The sequence below is a fragment of the Scyliorhinus canicula genome, chromosome 7 (assembly GCF_902713615.1).
Source record: "Scyliorhinus canicula chromosome 7, sScyCan1.1, whole genome shotgun sequence".
Classification (NCBI taxonomy): Eukaryota; Metazoa; Chordata; class Chondrichthyes; order Carcharhiniformes; family Scyliorhinidae; genus Scyliorhinus; species Scyliorhinus canicula.
The window spans coordinates 44,131,709-44,151,933 of NC_052152.1; the positions used below are offsets into that span (position 1 = coordinate 44,131,709).

At 46.9% G+C, this 20,225-nt stretch overlaps 1 protein-coding gene across 1 annotated transcript in view; it reads left to right on the top strand.

Moving 5' to 3' along the window:
* Window positions 1-2,678: 2,678 nt before the first annotated feature.
* The window catches only part of dusp27 (dual specificity phosphatase 27), a 39,299-nt gene continuing 21,752 nt past the window's right edge, over window positions 2,679-20,225 (top strand). The window contains exons 1-2 of the mRNA XM_038801892.1: window positions 2,679-2,765; window positions 17,751-17,875. Coding sequence (XP_038657820.1) covers window positions 17,766-17,875 — 110 coding nt within the window. The 5' untranslated portion in view covers window positions 2,679-2,765; window positions 17,751-17,765. The remainder of the gene's footprint in view (window positions 2,766-17,750; window positions 17,876-20,225) is intronic.

A 20,225-nucleotide genomic window follows, 5' to 3' on the forward strand; every position in this document is an offset into this window, starting at 1 on the left:
TTCATTGTGTATAGATCTATCTAACTCATTCTATCCCAATAAATCTCTTTGCTGATGCTTGAGAGTGATGGAATGAATGATTGATGACAGTGCTTCCTCAGAAATATTCACCTCCTGAGGGGTCTTCCTCAGGGAGCTATGGCTGCTGAGAATAACTTTGGGGAATCAGGTAAAAGCTGAGATGGTATCGTGAGACTAGAAAATAGTGGATGAAAGGCAGCTTCAAGTGGTAAAGAAGTGTATTTGCACATTTCCCAGAGATTCATGAAGGTGTGGAAGGAATAGTCCTTTGGGCCCCTGTTCAAAGAAACCCTCAGTCTCAAAATATCATATTCCGCCAGTTCTAAAGGAACCATTGGATTGTGGGCAGCACGGTAGCATAGTGGTTAGCACAATTGCTTCACAGCTCCAGGGTCCCAGGTTCGATTCCCGGCTTGGGTCACTGTCTGTGCGGAGTCTGCACATTCTCGCCGTGTGTGCGTGGGTTTCCTCCGGGTGCTCCGGTTTCCTCCCACAGTCGAAAGATGTGCAGGTCAGGTGGATTGGCCATGATAAATTGTCATTCGTGTTCAAAATTGCCCTTAGTGTTGGCTGGGGTAACTGGGTTATGGGGATAGGATGGAGGTGTGGGCTTGGGTGGGGTGCTCTTTCATAGAACATAGAACAGTACAGCACAGAACAGGCCCTTCGGCCCTTGATGTTGTGCCGAGCAATGATCACCCTACACAAACCCACGTATCCACCCTATACCCGTAACCCAACAACCCCCCCCCCCCTAACCTTACTTTTTAGGACACTAAGGGCAATTTAGCGTGGCCAATCCACCTAACCCGCACATCTTTGGACTGTGGGAGGAAACCGGAGCACCCAGAGGAAACCCACGCACACACGGGGAGGACGTGCAGACTCCACACAGACAGTGACCCAGCCGGGTATCGAACCTGGGACCCTGGAGCTGTGAAGCATTTATGCTAACCACCATGCTACCGTGCTGCCCAAGAGCAAGTGCAGACTTGATGGGCCGAATGGCCTCCTTCTGCACTGTAAATTCTATGAATTCTATGAAAGAGCCGTGCATACTCGATGGGCCGAATGGCCTCCTTCTGCACTGTAAATTCTATGATAACCCTATGATAGTGCTTGCTGCTCCAGCTTTGCCAGCATTCTGTGATCCTCCAATCTTACCCTTTCCTTTGTGTTGTGCAGTAGCTTGTCATGTTGAATGAGAGAATGACAATTAATGACCTCTACAGCAGAAAGTGCTGATGGTCTGAGCCTTCTACTTCTTGCCTGGATGCTGAGTGCAAGTAGAAGAACGGATTCAGGATGAGGCGAAGGTGATTGGAAAGCACATGCGTAGTAGAGTGAAGGCAGCAGGGTAGCATGGTGGTTAGCATAAATGCTTCACAGCTCCAGGGTCCCAGGTTCAGGGAGGGGGAGGGGGGGGAGGGGGGGAGGGGGGGGGGTTGTTGGGTTACGGGTATAGGGTGGATACGTGGGTTTGAGTAGGGTGATCATTGCTCGGCACAACATCGAGGACCGAAGGGCCTGTTCTGTGCTGTACTGTTCTATGTTCTATAGAGTACAGTGAAGGAGGAGCCATGAGGCAGGTTAGTGTTTGTACAAAAGCAATCAAGTGAGAAAAGAATGCTGCTGGCGGATGCTGTGAATGGAACAAGAGGCGAGTGTGTATTTTGTAATGAGAATGAGAAGGGGCATTGCGCAGCTATGTGCTGAGAGTGGAAGGCAATGGTAAACAGCCACTGACAAAAACTGCCAATGGCTCAGGATGAAGCACCAGCTGACAATGAGCCAAGGAGCTGCCTTCAGTCAGAGCACACAAACGGCATGATTTATCTTTTATTTTCAGATTAAAATCTGAGATGATACACTAAATAACAACTGGTTTATTATATTTGATGGTGAGTGCCATTACGCTGCCTATTCTTGCACAGTCCTTTTCGTGCTTATTTTCTACACTGAAAGAAATTGTGACAATGTTTACTTTCCAGAAAGTTAGCGAAAGCTCCAAAATGAAATTACCATCCAAATATTGGAGCTTTGGAGCTCAAACCTAGGAACAACTGCAGGCCCATCCTGAGCTAGAATTCATAAGAGAGGTGATACACTTGTGCTCTCACGCAGTGATTTTAAAAAAGCTTTCCACATCTGTGCTGGCAGTTCATTGCTTCAGGTATCCTTTTGTTCATGAGAAATACCGACAATTCCATCCAGTCTACTCGCGAATTCACACGATAGCCTTTACATTACTTCATTAGCATTGCTAAATTTCGTCACAACTCACCACGATTATTTTTATGTTAATGTTGATAGTATAGTCCGATCAGGCAGAAAATGTTTTTCAAACGATGTTGATAAACTTCTGTGACAGCATAATCCCAAATCAGTCTGTGATTTATTTATCAGTCAGAACATTGACTAAAATAACGCTGATGTCACCGCCACCTGTACTTTGAGCAGGCCCCATCTAAACATTGCTGAAATAAAAACAAACAAGCTTCATCATCAGCGTTCATCGTTTATTAATAAAGTACACTCAAATCAAAATAAAAGACGAAACAAAGAAACATGAACGTTTTTTTCTTGCTGTGAGTCCTGTTCTGCCACTTGTCAGACAGGCACCAACTTATTTCCACATTCCAGGCGAGGACCCTGGTGTCAGGTTCTCCCCTCGGTCGCGCGAGTTTGGAGCTGGAGAAGTTTTGGGTGACGGTTCACTCCAGCAGAGAAGGTTCGGCATCCAGGTATGGCCCATTTACTCACACTTTAGTTTCACCGACGAATGATTAAAGGAGCTGGAATGTTAGTTTTGAAAACAAAAAAGGTGTCATTAAGGTATTACTAAGTTTTCTTTTGAAAAGATTGAAGCGGCGCGAGTGGTGTCGCCTGTCGTTTCCATCAAAGGGCACATTCCATCGACGTGAGTCAAGGGAGCTGCTCTCCACAGTCTGCAGCTGTCACAGGCTCAAAATAGTCGCTGGCCACTCATTTCAGGCCGGTGCCTCTCCCGAGCTGGCAAAATCAAAACATTATGTCAAAGGTTTCAAATCTTATTTTTTTTCAATCGTTTTTGGTGGTATGCTGATGCTCTGTGAACGCTTTCACCAACGAAAATTATACCAGCATTACCTCAGTGGAGAGTTCTCAAACAATTTTTCTTTCATATCGTTCCTGTTTAGCCTTTTGTTTCATTGAACGTGCCTTAACAAGTAGCCGGCAGTCCTTAAAAATAATCAGATGAAATGCCAGCTTGTCAAACTAATGGAGTAATGGGCCCTAAATTAAAATATGGAGGAACATTTATTCACGTTTTACAAAAGATAAATGATACTTTTGAAATATGTGGCGGCGACCTGGTTGATTTTGCATCGGTTCTGTTTCCACCACATGAAATGTTTTGAAACCAGTTTTGCCCAAAAGTAAAACACTGCAGATACTAGAAATCTGAAATGAAAACAAAACATGCTGCATGTGCCCAGCAAGTCTAGCAGCAGTTGTGGGCAGACAGTTTCAGGTGTCAGCGACCACGATGATGCCCTGAGGGGTTCTGATGCAAGGTCACAGACCTGAAACATTGGGCCGGAATTTCAGAGATTTTCAAGGATTGGGACATGGTGCTGGATTTGAGAATCATGGTTCTGGAGGTTTTTCTTGGGATCTTGACTTCTACTGAAGAGTCTGCAATTTTCTGAGGATGGAATGGGAAACCCACTTGTTGCCAGTTAACAGCTCAGTAAGTTCCTTCTTAATGAGCCTGCTTGCTTCAGGGTTGTATTTTTAACATTTCGTTTGGCAAACCCTAACAGTCTGATCCATCTTAGAGCATAGCTGGAGGGTTTTCTGCAGGACCATTTTTGTATTCCACTTGCTTTTTCCGGGACTGACTAGTTCTGGTGTGTGCACTGGACCTTCAATTGTCCTGCATGGCACCTTCTCGCCCACATCAACACAGCTGGCCCCATAAGGAGCTGCCTGTTCTTTTTGGCAAGGCAGCAGAAACCTCCAATATGGTTATTGCCTGACTTTGTCACTGGCACTCCGGGAAAAGCACCCACTTCTCGAAGATGCCCAACACCAGTAATTGGGTGCCGAGCTTGTCCCTGACCAATTAACTATTTGAATTTGAAAACAGCGTCACAAGAGTGCTGCTGTTGAAGTGTTGGGTCAAGACCACCAAATTCTTTTGGATGCCAGGTTTCTGACACCACTTTCAATATCTGACCAATTAACTCTGTTTTTCGCTCCTCAGAGGCTGCCAGACCTGTTAAACAATTCCAGCATTTTCGCCTTTTATCCCAAAGAGTATGGGTAGCTGGGTGATTTTGGTACTGGGCTAGAAACTTGTGAAGTTAGAGGCTGGATTGTACAACCCCCTGAGGCTTATTGAGGCTCTTAGTGGCTAATTAATGGCAGCAGGGTGGGTAGCCAGCAATATTCACTAGGCAGGCCGCTGTCAGGCAGGAAGGGGGGTGTCCCTCCTTTAGAGGGTCCTCTGCGCCCATTGAAAGTACACCCAGCAAGATCACATTCCCCCTTTAATTTGTCTTTCCCGGCCTCTCAAACCGTCACACCCCTCCCCCACTTCACCGGAGTCTGCCAGCCTGGCAGCATGGTAGCATTGTGGATAGCAGAATTGCTTCACAGCTCCAGGGTCCCAGGTTTGATTCCCAGCTTGGGTCACTGTCTGTGTGGAGTCTGCAGATTCTCCCTGTGTGTGCATGGGTTTCCTCCGGGTGCTCCGGTTTCCTCCCATAGTCCAAAGATGTGCAGGTTAGGTTAGCATTGGCCAGGCTAAATTGCCCTTAGTGTCCAAAATTGCCCTTAGTGTTGGGTGGGGTTACTGGGTTATGGGGATAGGGTGGAGGTGTGGACCTTGGGTAGGGTGCTCTTTCCAAGAGCCGGTGCAGACCCGATGGGTCGAATGGCCTCCTTCTGCACTGTTAATTCTATGATCTGACGGCCTGCCAACTCCCAGACTTCCCTTTTAAGTTCGGGGCTCCATCACTTCTTAGAAACTGCCTTAACCTCAGCAGTGGCCATTGAACCTGATGCTGCTGGGACTACAAAGCTGCCGGGCAGCCTGATAGGCAAGCAGATCTCTATGATGAGACTTTCTCCCAGGTGGGAGTGAAAGTTCCACTCTGAAAAAGTTAATGCTCCTAATGCTGGGAGTTCCCACTTACCTGACCCAGCAGGTACTTGGAGTGTATAACAGATTGGTGAGGAATGTTGACCTCCAAATGGGCACACAGTTGGGGCCCCACCATGGATGGGTCTAGGTAAGCCCAAATCATTTATTTTAGAGATTGGGTTGACCATTTACCTATGGGGGCTGAGGTGGGTTATGTGGAGTGTGAGGAAAGACATAGAAGACGAGCTTGGATTTTTGACCTGCATGGACCATCTAGGTGTCACCCGCAGAGACAACGGTGCCCATTGGAGCTCTCCCAAAGAGTCTAACTGGGCCAGCGCTGGAGGACACCACCACCAAGTACAGGCATAACTACCAGGATCACAGCCCATGGATTTTGCTCGCCAGAAGGTTCATATCAAGGAAGTTCAAACTTAGACAAAATCATAAAAGTTTTATTCATCTACATTTCCTGCCGACTGATAAACTTAACTGTCAGGAAATTCTGTAGAGATTTTCCAGTGGATCAGGCCTCAGTTAAATTTATTACCTTTTCTTTGACATTCTCAGTAAAAACTCTGTTCGGGTAGGAAATTGCTTTTCTGACAGCCATAGATCCAAGATGTGAGTCAAATTTATGAAATGTCAGTAAACCTTAATGCAGGCGAGTATCTTCAAGAACATTATCTTCTTTCTTTATGGAATCCTAAGCAAATCTGTGCCTTCAGCATTAGTTGCTCAGAGAAGAATCCTTCTTCACAAAGGGTCTTGCAAGAAGAGCAAGTTCCCTCCAAACCACATACCATCCTGACTTGGAAATATATCACCATTCCTTCTCTGTCGCTGGGTCAAAATCCTGGAACTCTCTTCCTAACAGCACTGTGGGTGTACCTACCCTATATGGACTGCAGAGATTAAAGAAGGCAACTCATCACCACCAACTCAAGAGAAATTAAGGATGGACAATCAATGCGGGCCGAGCCAGCGACACCCACATCACAAGAAAGAATACATTTTAAAAAGACAAGTCAAACAATATATGAATTAGTTTTTAAATAAATTTAGAGTACCCAATTCATTTTTTCCAATTAAGAGGCAATTTAGCATGTTCAATCCACCTACCCTGCACATCCTTTGGGTTGTAGGGGTGAAACCCACACAAACACGGGGAGAACGTGCAAACTCCACACGGTCAGTGACCCAGAGCTGGGATCGAACCTGGGACCTCAGCGCCGTGAGACTGCAGTGCTACCACTGTGCCACCATGCTGCCCCCAATATATGAATTAGTAGCAGTGACCTGTATACAGCATGTTAATAAGCATTTTAACCTGAAAGATTCTGCCATTTTTGTGTTTTATTGTTGGAATAAATTGCATTTATCAAAGTGACCATTTTGTTTTTGAACTGTTAAAATAGAAGATTTTGCTGAGTTGAATTGAAAGCTATTATTTTGTTTATTTATGTGCGGTTGCACTCCAGGCTAGCAATCACCACATCATTGAAAACTACAACAGGACATCTAAAATATTTATTTTCATAAAGGATGCTTGCAACATAATTTAGATTGCTATTGCAATCTCAGTGAATGAGCCCTGTGTTTTGAGGAACTGTTTTTGAGAAAATAAAAATCTATCAAAAATGAAATAAACGCAGGAAATGCTGGAGTTTCACAGCTACTCAATTGGCATCTAAATTTGGGATGACCTTTTCATCATAGCAGAATATTATTTAGGATGACCTTTCATCATAGCAGAATATTTTTTAAATGCACAGGGGCTGTTTTGGGTTTTATTTAAATGTCTTCTACCGCCTGAGACAATGGCTTGCACTATGGTGGTCAATTCTGTGTTAAATCTCGCCCAGTGTGCTCGGAGCCCCACTTTGGCTACGCAGTCCCTGCTGCAATTGCTTCCACAAGACTTGGAATGAGAAGATTCACAAGTCACTGGCTATTGTTTCCTCTAGGCCCTCTTGGACAGCTGAGCTTTTTGTTTGTGTTCGCCTCAATGCTCTTCCAAACAGTCCGCCTTCAGAGGTCTCCTGGCATATTGGCCAGATTTCCGACCATGTTCCAGGAAGATTCGGGGACCATCGGGGGGCTGAAACCCGAATAAACATGGACCCACATGGACGTTTTGGGCCACCTACCACTGCCCCACTAAGCCACCCACTCCTGCCACAGCCAATGAGCTAATAACTATCCTCCATTTCATGGACTCACTACCGCTCACGGTAAAAAGGGGACATTTTCAGAGAATGATCTAGTCGGTACCTTGGAAACTGCTTTCACGCCTTAAGTAGGTTCTCAGACACTCCCTTTTTAAAAATAAATTGAGAGTACACAATTCTTTCTTTCCAGTTACGGGGCAATTTAGCATGGTCAATTCACCTACCCCGCACATCTTTTTAGGTTGTGCGGGTGAGACCTACGCAGACACAGGGAGAGTGTGCAAACTCCACACAGACAGTGACCCGGGACTGGGATCGAACCCGGGTCCACGGCACCATGACACAGTAGTGCTAACCACCGCGTCACCTTGCCGCCCCGGCCCTTAAATGGGCATTGAGCGTTTCCATCCCAAAGAGGAAGGCCAGTTTAACAATACGGATTGGGATCCTAAACTAGTTGAAGATTCCCATTGCCATTTCATCTACAAATGGCTGGAGAGTACATAATACATGCTAGACCCAGTTGCGCCAGATGTTAAACCGCCTAACCAAAGCTTACTGGGGACCACTCCAAAAGTAACCTGGGAATCTATTGGAAAGGAATTTTGATGGGGTCCGAACTACAGAGGCTTGTTGTTAGTCGTATCTCACTATTTTATCCCATCAGCCACCCGTCACATCAGCTCCCCCTCCCAGGCCCAGGAACCAATGAGATGCCTAGGCCTCCAGATGATCTCTTCAGGTGGGTTTTGTTGGTGAACCATCGAGTTTATACATGCTTTAGGCTGATCAAAAATGACCCCTCTTGTATTAGAGCTTATCGTACCAGAAAGATGAATAAGAAGTAAGATCTCATAGCCTGTGTTTTTTTCAAATATAAATTTTGACATACTTAGAGCAATTTTCTCACAGTTTTGCTGTTTAATCTGAGAAATCAATCTAATTCCCCTTTGCTGTGTTTTCTGAAGTATTTGCATCTTGTTGTATTTGACTATGATTGGACGTCAAGTGGGGCCAGATTGGTGGATTGTGCAAGCTCAGTTTTGTTATTATTGTTGTATGTTGTCTCATTAAGTGGCCTAGAGTCTTGTACGGTTGAACAATAACTGTTTATTAATATCACATAGCAATACATTGCCCTTACATACAGAATATAGTCCTGACTCACTCCCCGGTCCTCCCTCGCCTTCCTCTTTCTATCTTGTCCTGGCAATTTCCCCCTGGCTATTTATTTATGTGTTGGCCACAACCGGGTCTCGGAACAGTCGGGTGAACGGCTCCCATGTTTTGTGGAAGTTCTCTTCTGACCCACGGATGTTGAATTTGATTTTCTCCATTTGGAGAAATTCTGATAGGTCGGACAGCCAGTCTGCAGCTTTAGGTGGTGCTGTTAACCGCTAGCCGAACAGGATTCTACGGTGGGCGATCAGACAGGCAAAGGTAAGGGCGTCCGCCCTCCTCCCCATGAAGAGATCTGGCCTGGTACCCCGAAGACTACCACTTTCGGGCTCGGCTCCACCTTTATCCCCACCACTTTGGACATTGCCTCGAAGAAGGCTGTCCAGTACCCAGCAAGTCTGGGGCAAGGCCAGAACATGTGGGCGTAGTTGGCCGGGCCTCCTTGGCACTGTTCACAGCTATCCTCCACCTCTGGGAAAAACCTGCTCATTTGGGTTCTGGTCAAGTAAGCTTTATGTACCACTTTTAGCTGCGTTAGGTTGAGCCTCGCGCATGTGGAGGTAGAGTTGATCCTGTGCAGTGCTTTGCTCCAGAATCCCCACCCTATTTTGAACCCCAGGTTTTCCTCCTATTTCCTACTTGTGTCCAATTCGCCTTCTCCACAAGTCGTTCGTACATGTCACTACAGTTCCCTCTGCCTAGGATGTCAGCGTCCAGTAGCTCTTCTAATAGTGTGTGTCGTGGTGGTCACTGGTATGTACTTGTCTCATTCCATAGGAAGTTTTTACGCTGCAGGTATCTGAGTTTGTTGCCTTTAGCTCGTTCGAATCTCTGCGTCAGCACAATATTCTACAACTTCAGTGTGACTCTCCACATTATAGGACAGGACTCCTACCCGCTCAAAGTTAGCAGACTTTTGGCTGCTCTCCAAATTATTCGGTCCCGCCCACGATCATTCCTGCCGCTGGCGGAAGTGGAAAACCTTGGTCAGAGTGGGTGGAATTATGAGCCCGTGTTAGCCGTCAGTGAGAACGGCGATATGGGCGGAAAATACGGTGGGAATCCCGATTCTTGCCAGTGAGATCGCGTTTTCCAATTTTCCAGGTCCCTCGCTAGTGATGCAACGAGAATCCTGCCATGGAAGGCTAGGAACCTCATTTTAAAAAATATATATTTTTATTGAGCTTTTTCTATTTTATACCCAAATTCACAAAGCCTAACAAAACCAACAGATATATCAACAAAAGAGGCAGATCCAACCGGCGACTCTTGCGGACTTTATATTGCCAGACTTGACCAAAACACACATTTAGAGCCGGCACGGTGGCACCGTGGTTAGCACTGCTGCCTCAGGGCGCCAAGAACACGGGTTCGATCCCGGCCCCGGGTCACTGTCCGTGTGGAGTTTACACATTCTCCCCGTGTCTGTGTGGGTTTCACCCCCACAACCCAAAGATGTGCAGGGTAGGTGGACTGGCCACGCTAAATTGTGCCTTAATTGGAAAAAAAAATAAATGAGGATTTCAAATTTATTTAAAAAAAAACACATTTAGAGTGGTTTATGCACAGATGTGGTTCAGGTATTAACTTGCCAGCAAACAGGTCTCTTGCAGTTTCTGGGGGTACAACGACGTTTCCTTGCCGAGGAAGATTTTAACCTGTATTTACCTCAGGTCATTCCCTCTTGAAAGCTGAAACGTGTCCGACTGTTCCCCCAGGGTCAATACTCTACCGTCTGACCGGGGAGGTTGGGCGGGTTGGGTGGAACGGGAGGTTGGGGGGAGGTGGGGGTGGAATGGGAGTGCGGTTATGGCTAGTGCTCGGAGGGATGTCCCTGCACAAGAACCTTCCTCTATCCTCACCCACACCGCTCCGGTTCCTTGATGTGGCTGCCCAATGATAGAACTGGTGGTTCGGGAGGGCCAGGCCTCCCACATTTCTCCTCCTTTGCAGGAACTTATTTCTAATACCTGGGTTCTCTTCCCCCTTCCCCCTCCCCAAACAAATGCCATGATTAACTTATCAACTGTGTTGAAAAAGGCCTTGGGGATGCAGATCGGGAGGGATCTGAATAAGAACATTGATTTTGATCAACTTCACTCTCCCTGCAAGGGAGACTGGGAGTGAGTTTCACCTCTGCAGGTCCTTTTTAACTTCCTTCACCAGACTCGTCAGGTTCCACTTGTGGATCCATGTCCAGTCTGTGCCAGTTTGATTGGCAGTCTTCCCAGCTCTGCTTCTTTCCCCCGGTGGCTCAGAGGGAAGATTTCGCTCCGACTCAGGTTAAGCTTGTAACCTGAGAAGGCTCCGAACTCCTTCAGGAGTTTCATTATTCCTTCCACGTTGGTCAGGGGATCAAGATGTAATGGAGCAGGTCATGCGCACAGAGTGAGACTCTGTACTCTCTGTCTCCCCTTTGGATACCTCCCCACCCCTTTGCTGCTCTGAGAGAAATCACCAACGGCTCATTTGCCAGCGCAAACAGCAAAGGGGACAATGGGCATTCTTGCCTCGTGCCTCTGTGCAGCCGGAAGCATCCGCAGCTGGTGGTGTTTGTCCGTACGGGCGCCACGGGAACGCTGTACAGTAGATCAACCCAGGAGGTCAGCCCTGACCCAAACCCAAACCACTTCAGTACCTATTTGTGGTACTTCCATTCAAGCCTGGCAAAGGCTTTTTCTGTGTCCAGAGAGATGATCACCTGGTTTTCTCTCCCGGATTAGGTCATGATCACGTTCAGCAGGTGCCTGATGTTCACTGTCAGCTGCCTACCCTTGACAAAGCCTGTCTGATCTTCCGCGACAACCTATGGCAAGTGATCTCCAGGCGCCTTGCCGGAGCCTTTGGCAGGTTCTTAGCTCGGTGTTAAGGAGTGAGGTTGGTCTGTAGTCTTTGGGCTGGAATCTCCAAAAACGGGGCTTTTGTCCCCACGCTGGCGTTTCACGCCAGACTTTCCTTTAATAAATGTACAGCTATTCTCCTACCTTGAAGGGACTGGCAGGGCCCCGGAGTGCTTCTCGCAGCTTCAGCTTCATGAAGGGGTCCCCGCACTTCCGTTTGTGAGTAGGCGCATGCGCACAACAGCGGCCTGCAGCGGCCGCGCCGAATGAGATGGCAGACTCAGCCGGCGGACCTGGACCAACAAGAAAGCCCCAAAGATCGGTCCCACGCCGCTCGATCTAACCCGCCCAATTGCTGCCCCAGCCATCCATAAGGCCCCCCCCCCAGTACTTGATCCCTCGCCCCCCACTAGGGTGGCCGCGGACTGAGTCCCGACCGGCCAGACGTGGTATGAACCACGCCACCGGGAATTCGGCCAGTCGGGACCGGAGCATTGCTGGGAGAGCCTCTGGCAATGGCCCTCCAGCCGTGCTGCGTAATTTGCGTGCGAGCGATTCGGCGACCGGAGAATCGCGGGAGCGGCACTGGGCCCGATCCTATCGTAAAAGTGGATTCTCCGCCCACGCGGCAAATGCGATTTTGGCGAGGGGCTGCGGAGAATCCAGCCTTTTGTCTTTGGAACCTCATTTAAATATATTATAACATCATTAACGAGCCCTCCCACCGGGACTTTCCCCCTGAATGTTCATCAGTTGCTGGCATGACATATCGCCGGCGTGATTTACATTGCCCTCCAGGATGCCAGTTGCAGAGGGAGCAGCGGAGATGACATGGGGGCCGGGGTGGAGGGAAATGGGGTCACTTGCAAGCATTAACATCCTATAATGGCTGTGAGCCTCGAGGTTTAAAGGGGTCTGTTATCTGATATGCAGACAGCGCTTGCAGTGTCCTCGAAACTGGACTTATGGCGAAATGACTGCTGAGGGATTTCCGTTCCAGAGTGGCAGCTGGAAAGTGGGTGGGAGCAAATGAATCCATGGGGTTGTGGTGAATGTACTTCACGTAATTCACACTGTAGAGTATTGTGTCCTTGTGGGCTCTGTATGTGAGCTGTTGCGTGGCTCTGCCCACAGGGGGAGATGAGGAGCTTGTACAGGGCTCCACTCTCGGCTCTGCCTATGGCTCCGCCCATGGCCCCACCCACTACCGGAAGTATAAAGTGCTGCAGCCTTGTGAGCCTGCCCTCAGTTCTTCTGGTCGCAGGCAGGCTCAGTTATAAGTGTATTAAAACCACAGTTTACTTCCTATCGTGTCTCGAGTGAATTGATGGTCACATCAGGGGTCAACACTGGAGGCAACTGTGAGGTTCATGGGTGGAGTCCATGAGATGCCAGGTGGCACGGGCAGAGTGGGAGACACTGACAATGCACGTTTTTCAACCTCATGAGGCCTGAAAACCCTCACACAGGGGTAATATGACTGCCGTGAGAATGAACAGTCACACTCAAGCAGCACCGTAAAGTCAGGGGCATGAGCTGTATGGACGTTCAAGGCTATTGGTTATGGAGGCCAGGCTGTCAGGGATTAATGTCTGGGTGGCTGGATGTTCAAGTTGGAAGGCTCGTTTAATCCGCAGCCTTTAAGAGCTGGAGGAATGAGGTTGCCTTCTAAGGATGAAGTGGATATGCTTATTTCAATCTTCACATGCATCAGGTTTGCCTCACCTGTCACAAGAGGAAGCCAGTTAATAATAATAATTAATAATAATATTTATTGTCACAAGTAGGCTTACATTAACAGCGAAGTTACTGTGAAAAGCCCCTGGTTGCCACACTCCGGCGCCTGTTCGGGTACACAGAGGGAGAATTCAGAATGTTGAAATTACTTAATAGCACGCCTTTCGAGACTTATGGGAAGAAACCGGAGCACCCGCAGGAAACCCATGCAGGCACGGGGAAAACGTGCAGACTCCACACAGTGACCCAAGCCGGGAATCGAACCCGGGTCCCTGCTGCTGTGAAGCAATGGTGCTAACCACTATGCTATCGCGCTGCCTATGTGACTTCATTTTCCCCAAACTGCCTGCCACAAATGCATCTGTTCATGACGGAATCAGTAGGAGTGACCACTGCACAGTCCTTGTGGAGGCGAAGTCCCATCTTGGCATTGAGAATACCATCCATTGTGGTCTGTGGCACTAACACCGTGATAAATGGGATAGATTCAGAACTGATCTAGCAACTCAAGACTAGGTATCCATGAGGCACTGTTCTCCGCCACAACCTGGAACCTCATGGCCCGGCATATCCCCCACTACCGTTGCCACCAAGCCAGGGGAACAACACTGGTTCCACGATGAGTGGAGGAGGGAATGCCAGGAGCAGCACTAGGCATACAGAAAAATGAGACACCAACGGGTGGCACGGTGACAAAGTTGTTAGCACTGTTGCCCCACAGCACCAGAGACCCGGGTTCAAATCCAGCCTTAGGTGACTGTGTGGAGTTTGCATTTTCTCCCTGTGTCTGTGTTGGTTTCCTTGTAGTGGTCCTGCTTCCTCCCATAGTCCAAAGGTGTTCAGAGCGTCGGTGCAGACTCAATGGGATGGATGGCCTCCTTTCTGCACTGTAGGAAATCTACGTTTCTAACCTGATGATGCTATTATACAGGACTATTTGCATGTCAAACAACATAAGCAGCAAGTGATAGATAGACAGAGTTAAGTGATCTCACAGCTCTGCAGCCTTCCACATCCAGTTGTGAATGGTGGTGGACAATTAAACAATTCACTGGATGGATTGGGGAATATTACTTAAAGGGATGACAGTGGATAGGCAATGGCAAACATTCAAAGAGCACATGGGTGAACTACAACAATTGTTCATTCCTGTCTGGCGCAAAAATAAAACGGAAAATGTGGCCAAACCATGACTTACAAGATAAATTAGAGATAGTGTGCGGGATTCTCCTGTACCCGGTGGGGCGGGAGGTCCCGGCGGGACGGAGTGGTGTCAACTAGGGGCTAGGCCGGCGACGGAGTGGTTTGCACCCCGACAGCCGGCATGGAAGGCCTTTGGCTCCGCACCAGCTGGGGCCAAAGGAACTCCGCTGGCCGGCGCGGGAGCATCAACGGCTGCTGATGTCATCCCCAAGGGGGAGTTCACCTTCGCGCCGGCCATCACCGAGGACTACATGGCCGGCGCATAGGAAAAGAGTGCCCCCATGGCACAGGCCCGCCCACGGATCGGTGGGCCCCGGTCGCGGGCCAGGCTACCGCGGGGGCACCTCCTGGGGCCAGATCACTCTCCCCAGGACCCTGGAGCCTGCGGGAATTCGGCCCATCGCGGGCCGGCGAATCGCTGGCGGGGGGGGGGGGCGCTGCGAGTGGTGCCGACCGGCGTGGCGCGATTCCCGCCCCCGCCAAATCTCCGGCGCCGGAGAATTCGGCGGCCGGCAGGGGCGGGATTCACGTCACCCCCCCCCCCCCCCCCCCGGTGATTCTCCGACCCGGCGGGGGGTTGCAGAATCCCGCCCAGTAGCGCCAAGGACAATGCATACAAATTGACCAAGAAAACCAGCAGACCTGAGGATTGGGAGCAGATTAGAATTCAACGAAGAAGAAACAAAGGTATTGATTTAAGAAGGGAAAAATTTGAGGAGGAACATAAAAACTGACTGGAAAAGCTTCTATGGGTATCTGAAGAGAATAGGATTGGTGCAATCATAAACAGGGGAATTTATAATGAGGAACAAAGAAATGGATGACCAGCTAAGTACATACTTTGGTTCTGTCTTCACAAAGGAAGACACAAATAACGTATCAGAAATATTGGGGAACACACGTTTTAGTGAGAGGGTGGAACTGAAAGAAATCAGCATTAGTAGGGAAATGGTGTTTGGAACATTGATGGGATTGAAGGCCAATAAATCCCCAGGGCCTGATAATCTACATCCCAGAGCATTTAAGGATGTGGCCGAGAAATAGTGGATACATTGGTGGTCATCTTCCAGGATTCTATAGACTCTGGAACAGTTTGTGCGGAGTGGAGGGTAGCTAATGTGACCCCACTATTTAAAAAGGGTGGTAGCGAGAAAACAGGAAATTATAGACCAGTCAGTCTGACATCGGTAGTGGGGAAAATGCTAGAATCTATTATAAAAGATTTAATAGCAGAGTGTTTGGAAAACAATGGCAGGACGGGACAGTCAGCATGGATTTACAAAAGGGAAATCATGCTTGGCAAATCTACTGGAATTCTTTGAGGATGTAACTAGTAGAGTTGACGAAGGAGAGTCAGTCGATGTGGTTTATTTGGACTTTCAGAAGGCTTTCAACAAGGTCCCACATAAGAGATTAGTGTGTAAAATTAAAGTGCATGGAATTGGGGGTAGTGTGTTGCGATGGATAGAAAACTGGTTGGCAGACAGGAAACAAACAATAGGAATAAACGGGTCTTTTTCCGATTGGCAGCCAGTGACTAGTGAGGTATAGCAGGGATTGGTGCTGGGATGTCAGCTACTCACAATACATATTAATGATTTAGGTGAGGGAACTAAATGTAACATCTCTAAATTTGCAGATGACACAAAGCTGGGTGGGGGTTGAGCTGCGAGGAGGATACAGAGATGCTTCAGTATGATTTGGATAAGTTGAATAAGTGGGCAAATGCATGGCAGATGCAGTATAATATAGATAAATGTGAGGTTATGCACTTTAGTAGCAAAAACAGGAAGGCAGATTATTACCTGAATGGCTTTAGGTTGAGGGATGGGAATGTGCAATGGGACCTGGGTGTCATTGTACATAAGTTGCTGAAAGTTAGCATGTAGGTGCAGCTGGTGGTAAATCAGGCAAATGGTATGTTGGTCTTCATAGTGAGAGGATTTGAGTATAGACGCAGGGATGTCTTGCTGCAATTATACAGGTCCTTGGTGAGACCACACCTGGAATGTTGTGTGCAGTTTTGATCGCCTTATCTGAGGAAGGATGTCCCTGCTGTATAGGGAGTGCAGTGAAGGTTTACCAGACTGATTCCTAATGGTGGGAGTGACATGAGGAGACATTAAATTGGTTAGCGTTAAATTTGCTGGAGTTTAGAAGAATGAGGGATCTCATAGAAACCTATAAAAATTCTAACAGGACTAGACAAGGTAGATGCAGGAAGGATGTTCCCAATGGCGAGGGTGTCCAGAACCAGGTGTGGCGGGGGAGTCCAGAACCAGGGGTCACGGTCTAAGGATATGGGGTAAACCATTTAGGACTGAGATGAGAAATTTCTTCACCCAGAGAGTGGTGAACCACAAAAAGCAGTTGAGACCAAAACAGTGTAAGTTTTCAAGAAGGAGTTGGATGTAGCACTGGATCAATGGATATTGGCAAGGCGGGGGGGGGGGGGGGGGGGGGGGGGGGGGGGACCAGATTACTGAATTCAATGTTCACAATGAATGGCGGAGCAGGCTCGTAGGGTTTAATAGCCTACTCCTTTTCCTATTTTCTATGTTTCTAATGCTCAGATTTCAACAAAACTGGTGCTGCACTGATACGTGATGTAGGTTTAACTGCGCCGGCCACAGGGAGAACTGGTCTTCACAAATGTTTTGGGTTAGGTGTGTTTTGTCTGTAGGTTTATGCTTGAGGAAAGTAATTTTTGACTCCTACGTTGTTTTTTTTCCTTTCACTATTCCTCCATTTCTTTCTCAGTGTAATTTGCATTTCTAGTAATGTGCTTCTGCACATTTTCTAGTTTCCACATTTTTCCTTTTCAACGACATGGTGTCGCTTATGGGGGTTATTTTGATCAAACTTGCCGGGTGGGAAATTGACAGGACAGGTCTGGCGGTCTGCTGTGCACCACATTTCATTCCACATTCCTTTGGAATGTACATCTTGCGGGGTATAAGACAGGCAGCTAAACCAACTGGCTGCCAAATTTGGTGATTGCTGTTGATGTGGAACTACTGACTGCTGAAGGTCAGATGACATTTTCTCAAGATCATTCCATTCCGAGCTTTTAACAATCAAAGAAAGTAGATCTTTGGTTCCTCTGCCCGAGCAGCATTTGAGCACAGGCCACGAAGGTGAAAGGATAATTCTTCCAACTTTTATTGGCAATCTCATCTCAGCGAGCATGAGAATGGAGGAGTGGGAAATATAAAGGTCAGATGATTGCAGTGCAGCTGGGATTGAGGAATATTGTCAGAATAATGAAATGGTACAAATTGCTTTTGTTTCGTTTCAAGTGTTCGCAAAGCATAGCTCAATTTAGATGAAATATCTAATTTATGATGTTTACCTCCTTTCATTTTGAGTGAGAATGAAGAGACAATATTTGTATATATTTATTTGTTCGCTATTTCTTGGTCTGTCTTTCCACACTTAGACATATTGATTCTCTTTTATTTTACACAGAACTGGAGAACAGTCATGGCTACATCTCAGAATACCAACAGTGAACAAGTTGTTCCAGAAGATAATGATCAAGATGATGTCCTGTCCGTGCAGGCCCGATATCTCCGCAGTCCATCTCCTAGCAGGTCTGATGTGCGCAATGATTAATTCCCTGGCATAAGCAGATCGAACCACAAATGCGTGTGAACTGTTCATACTTTATCATAGAACGTACAGTGCAGAAGTAGGCCATTCGGCCATCGAGTCTGCACCAGCCCATGGAAAGAGCATCCCACTTAAGCCCACGCCTCCACTCTATCCCTGTAACCCAGTAGCCCCACCCAACTTTATCGGACACTAAGGGCAATTTATCATGGGCAATCCACCTAACCTGCACATCTTTGGACTGTGGGAGGAAACCGGACCCCCCCGGAGGAAACCCACGCAGTCACAGGGGAATGTGCAGACTCCGCACAGACAGTGACCCAAGCCATGAATCGAACCTGGGTCCCTGGAGCTGTGAAGCAAATGTGCTAACTACTGCTACCCTGCTGCCCTTACTGTTGATCAGCGAGCAGTATTCTTGTTTTTTAGTCAATAGGTTGTGGTTTCAACTCCCACTCCAGGGTCCTGAGCACATAAACCAATGTTAACACTGAGGTGTAACCTTGAGGTGTTTGTCAGATGAGATGTTGACGCCACCTGTCTGCCAGGTGGATGCAAAAGATCCCATGGTACTAATTTGAAAAAGGAGGGAATTTACCTCCCGTGTTCTATCCAATATTTATCTCTTTATCAACATTATAAAAAAGATTATCTGGCCATTATTACATTGCTGTTTGTGGGAGATTGCTGTCAGCAAATTGGCTACCATTTAAAGCAATTTCTTTTGTTGATTTGTATGACGTTTCCCTGAGCCTAGATTCTGGCTGTTGTTATTGTATCTAAGCTCTGTAAAGATTGACTCTTGGTCATGATTTAAAATATTGATGAGATAGACAATCCTTTCAGGGCATGATGACCACACTAAAACACATTATGCAGAACTTTGCACTTTGACAGGGTTGTAAAACAGTTGGCACCAGGCACATTGTATTCTGGAGGATTGAATTGCCACCTCCCTTGAGGGGCCACAACAAATCTATTCTACAGCACTGAAGTAATCTCAGGGGGCATGGATGACTCCTCTATTTCTACTCCAAATTCATCGCAAATAACCACAGCTACTATATCAGTGATAGTAAGGCAGATTGGAAGGCAGCTCGGATTAAAATAGTAGAGACGATTTTGTTTCATGCTAATGAAAGTGAGTGATTCTTTGCCTGCACAGCAATATTTTTAGTAATTTTAGTCAGAACCTTTGCTTCTACGTTTTCTCAGCTCTCCAAAAACTGCCGCTTTGCACTCGAAATATTGATTTTCTTGACCACCTTTATTTCGCTGATATGAAGAGGAGAATGAAACACGGAAGAGGATATGTTGGTGTTTCTTGGAGAAAGTTGGTGGTCTTTCCCTACATGTAGACACTCACTCATCATGCTCTGCAGACAAAGAAGGGCTGAGGTGGCCAGCTCTACAGAAAGCAACGGAAATACAACAGGAAAGCCAGCTACAAACATATAAACATAGAACATAGGGGTAGGTTATTAGCCCCTCAGGCCTGCTCCTGCGGTATTGTGTGAAGCAAATAATGGCATGATGGGAAAACTAGTCAAGTCTTCTTGGTACAATTGAATTTAACCTAAGACACAGATACAAAATACACAGATACAGCCGAGGTCAACATGACCTGAGAACTGGGTGACTCTGAAATTCTAAGATAAGGCTTGTTCGTCATGAACCTAGAAGCAGTTTCAATAAATACCAAGCTGAAAAGCTGTCTCTTCCTGTTCGTAAACAAATTTGTCCCGTTCTTAAAACAAAGACAAGATAATGATATGAAACTCCATTCACCTAAAGGTCAGCAAGGTGACGCCATTGTAACGATTATTACTTATGTTTTACTTTCGATTAAATTCCTGACCAAGTTGTATTCATGTTATCTTGATCCTACAATGTATAAAAATCGCCCTATTCTTCTGTACTATCGCAGACTTGGGACGGACTCAGCAGTTTGTAATTGACTGCCTTCCGAGTTCAAGTTTCTGCCATTACTGCTAGCAGTTCTAATTAGTAAATAAAGTTCAGTTTTGCTTACCTAATGAATGCTGTTTGAATTTCTCTATCAGACAGACGCGGGGAAAATATTGAATACGACACTCCCCCATTCAATATGATCATGGCTGATCCTTTATTTTAATGCCATTATCATCCCACGCTCTCCCTGTGTTGTTCTCTGTTTTGCTTCACCTGGATGGCATGGATTTGTGGTGTTGAACAAAGAACAACAAGCGTTGTTAACTAACAAAACTAATTTATTAACCACTACTAAATAAGATTTGCATGTATTCCTAAAGTATAAGGTTACTATGCTGTCTCTAACTACAGAACTCTCAA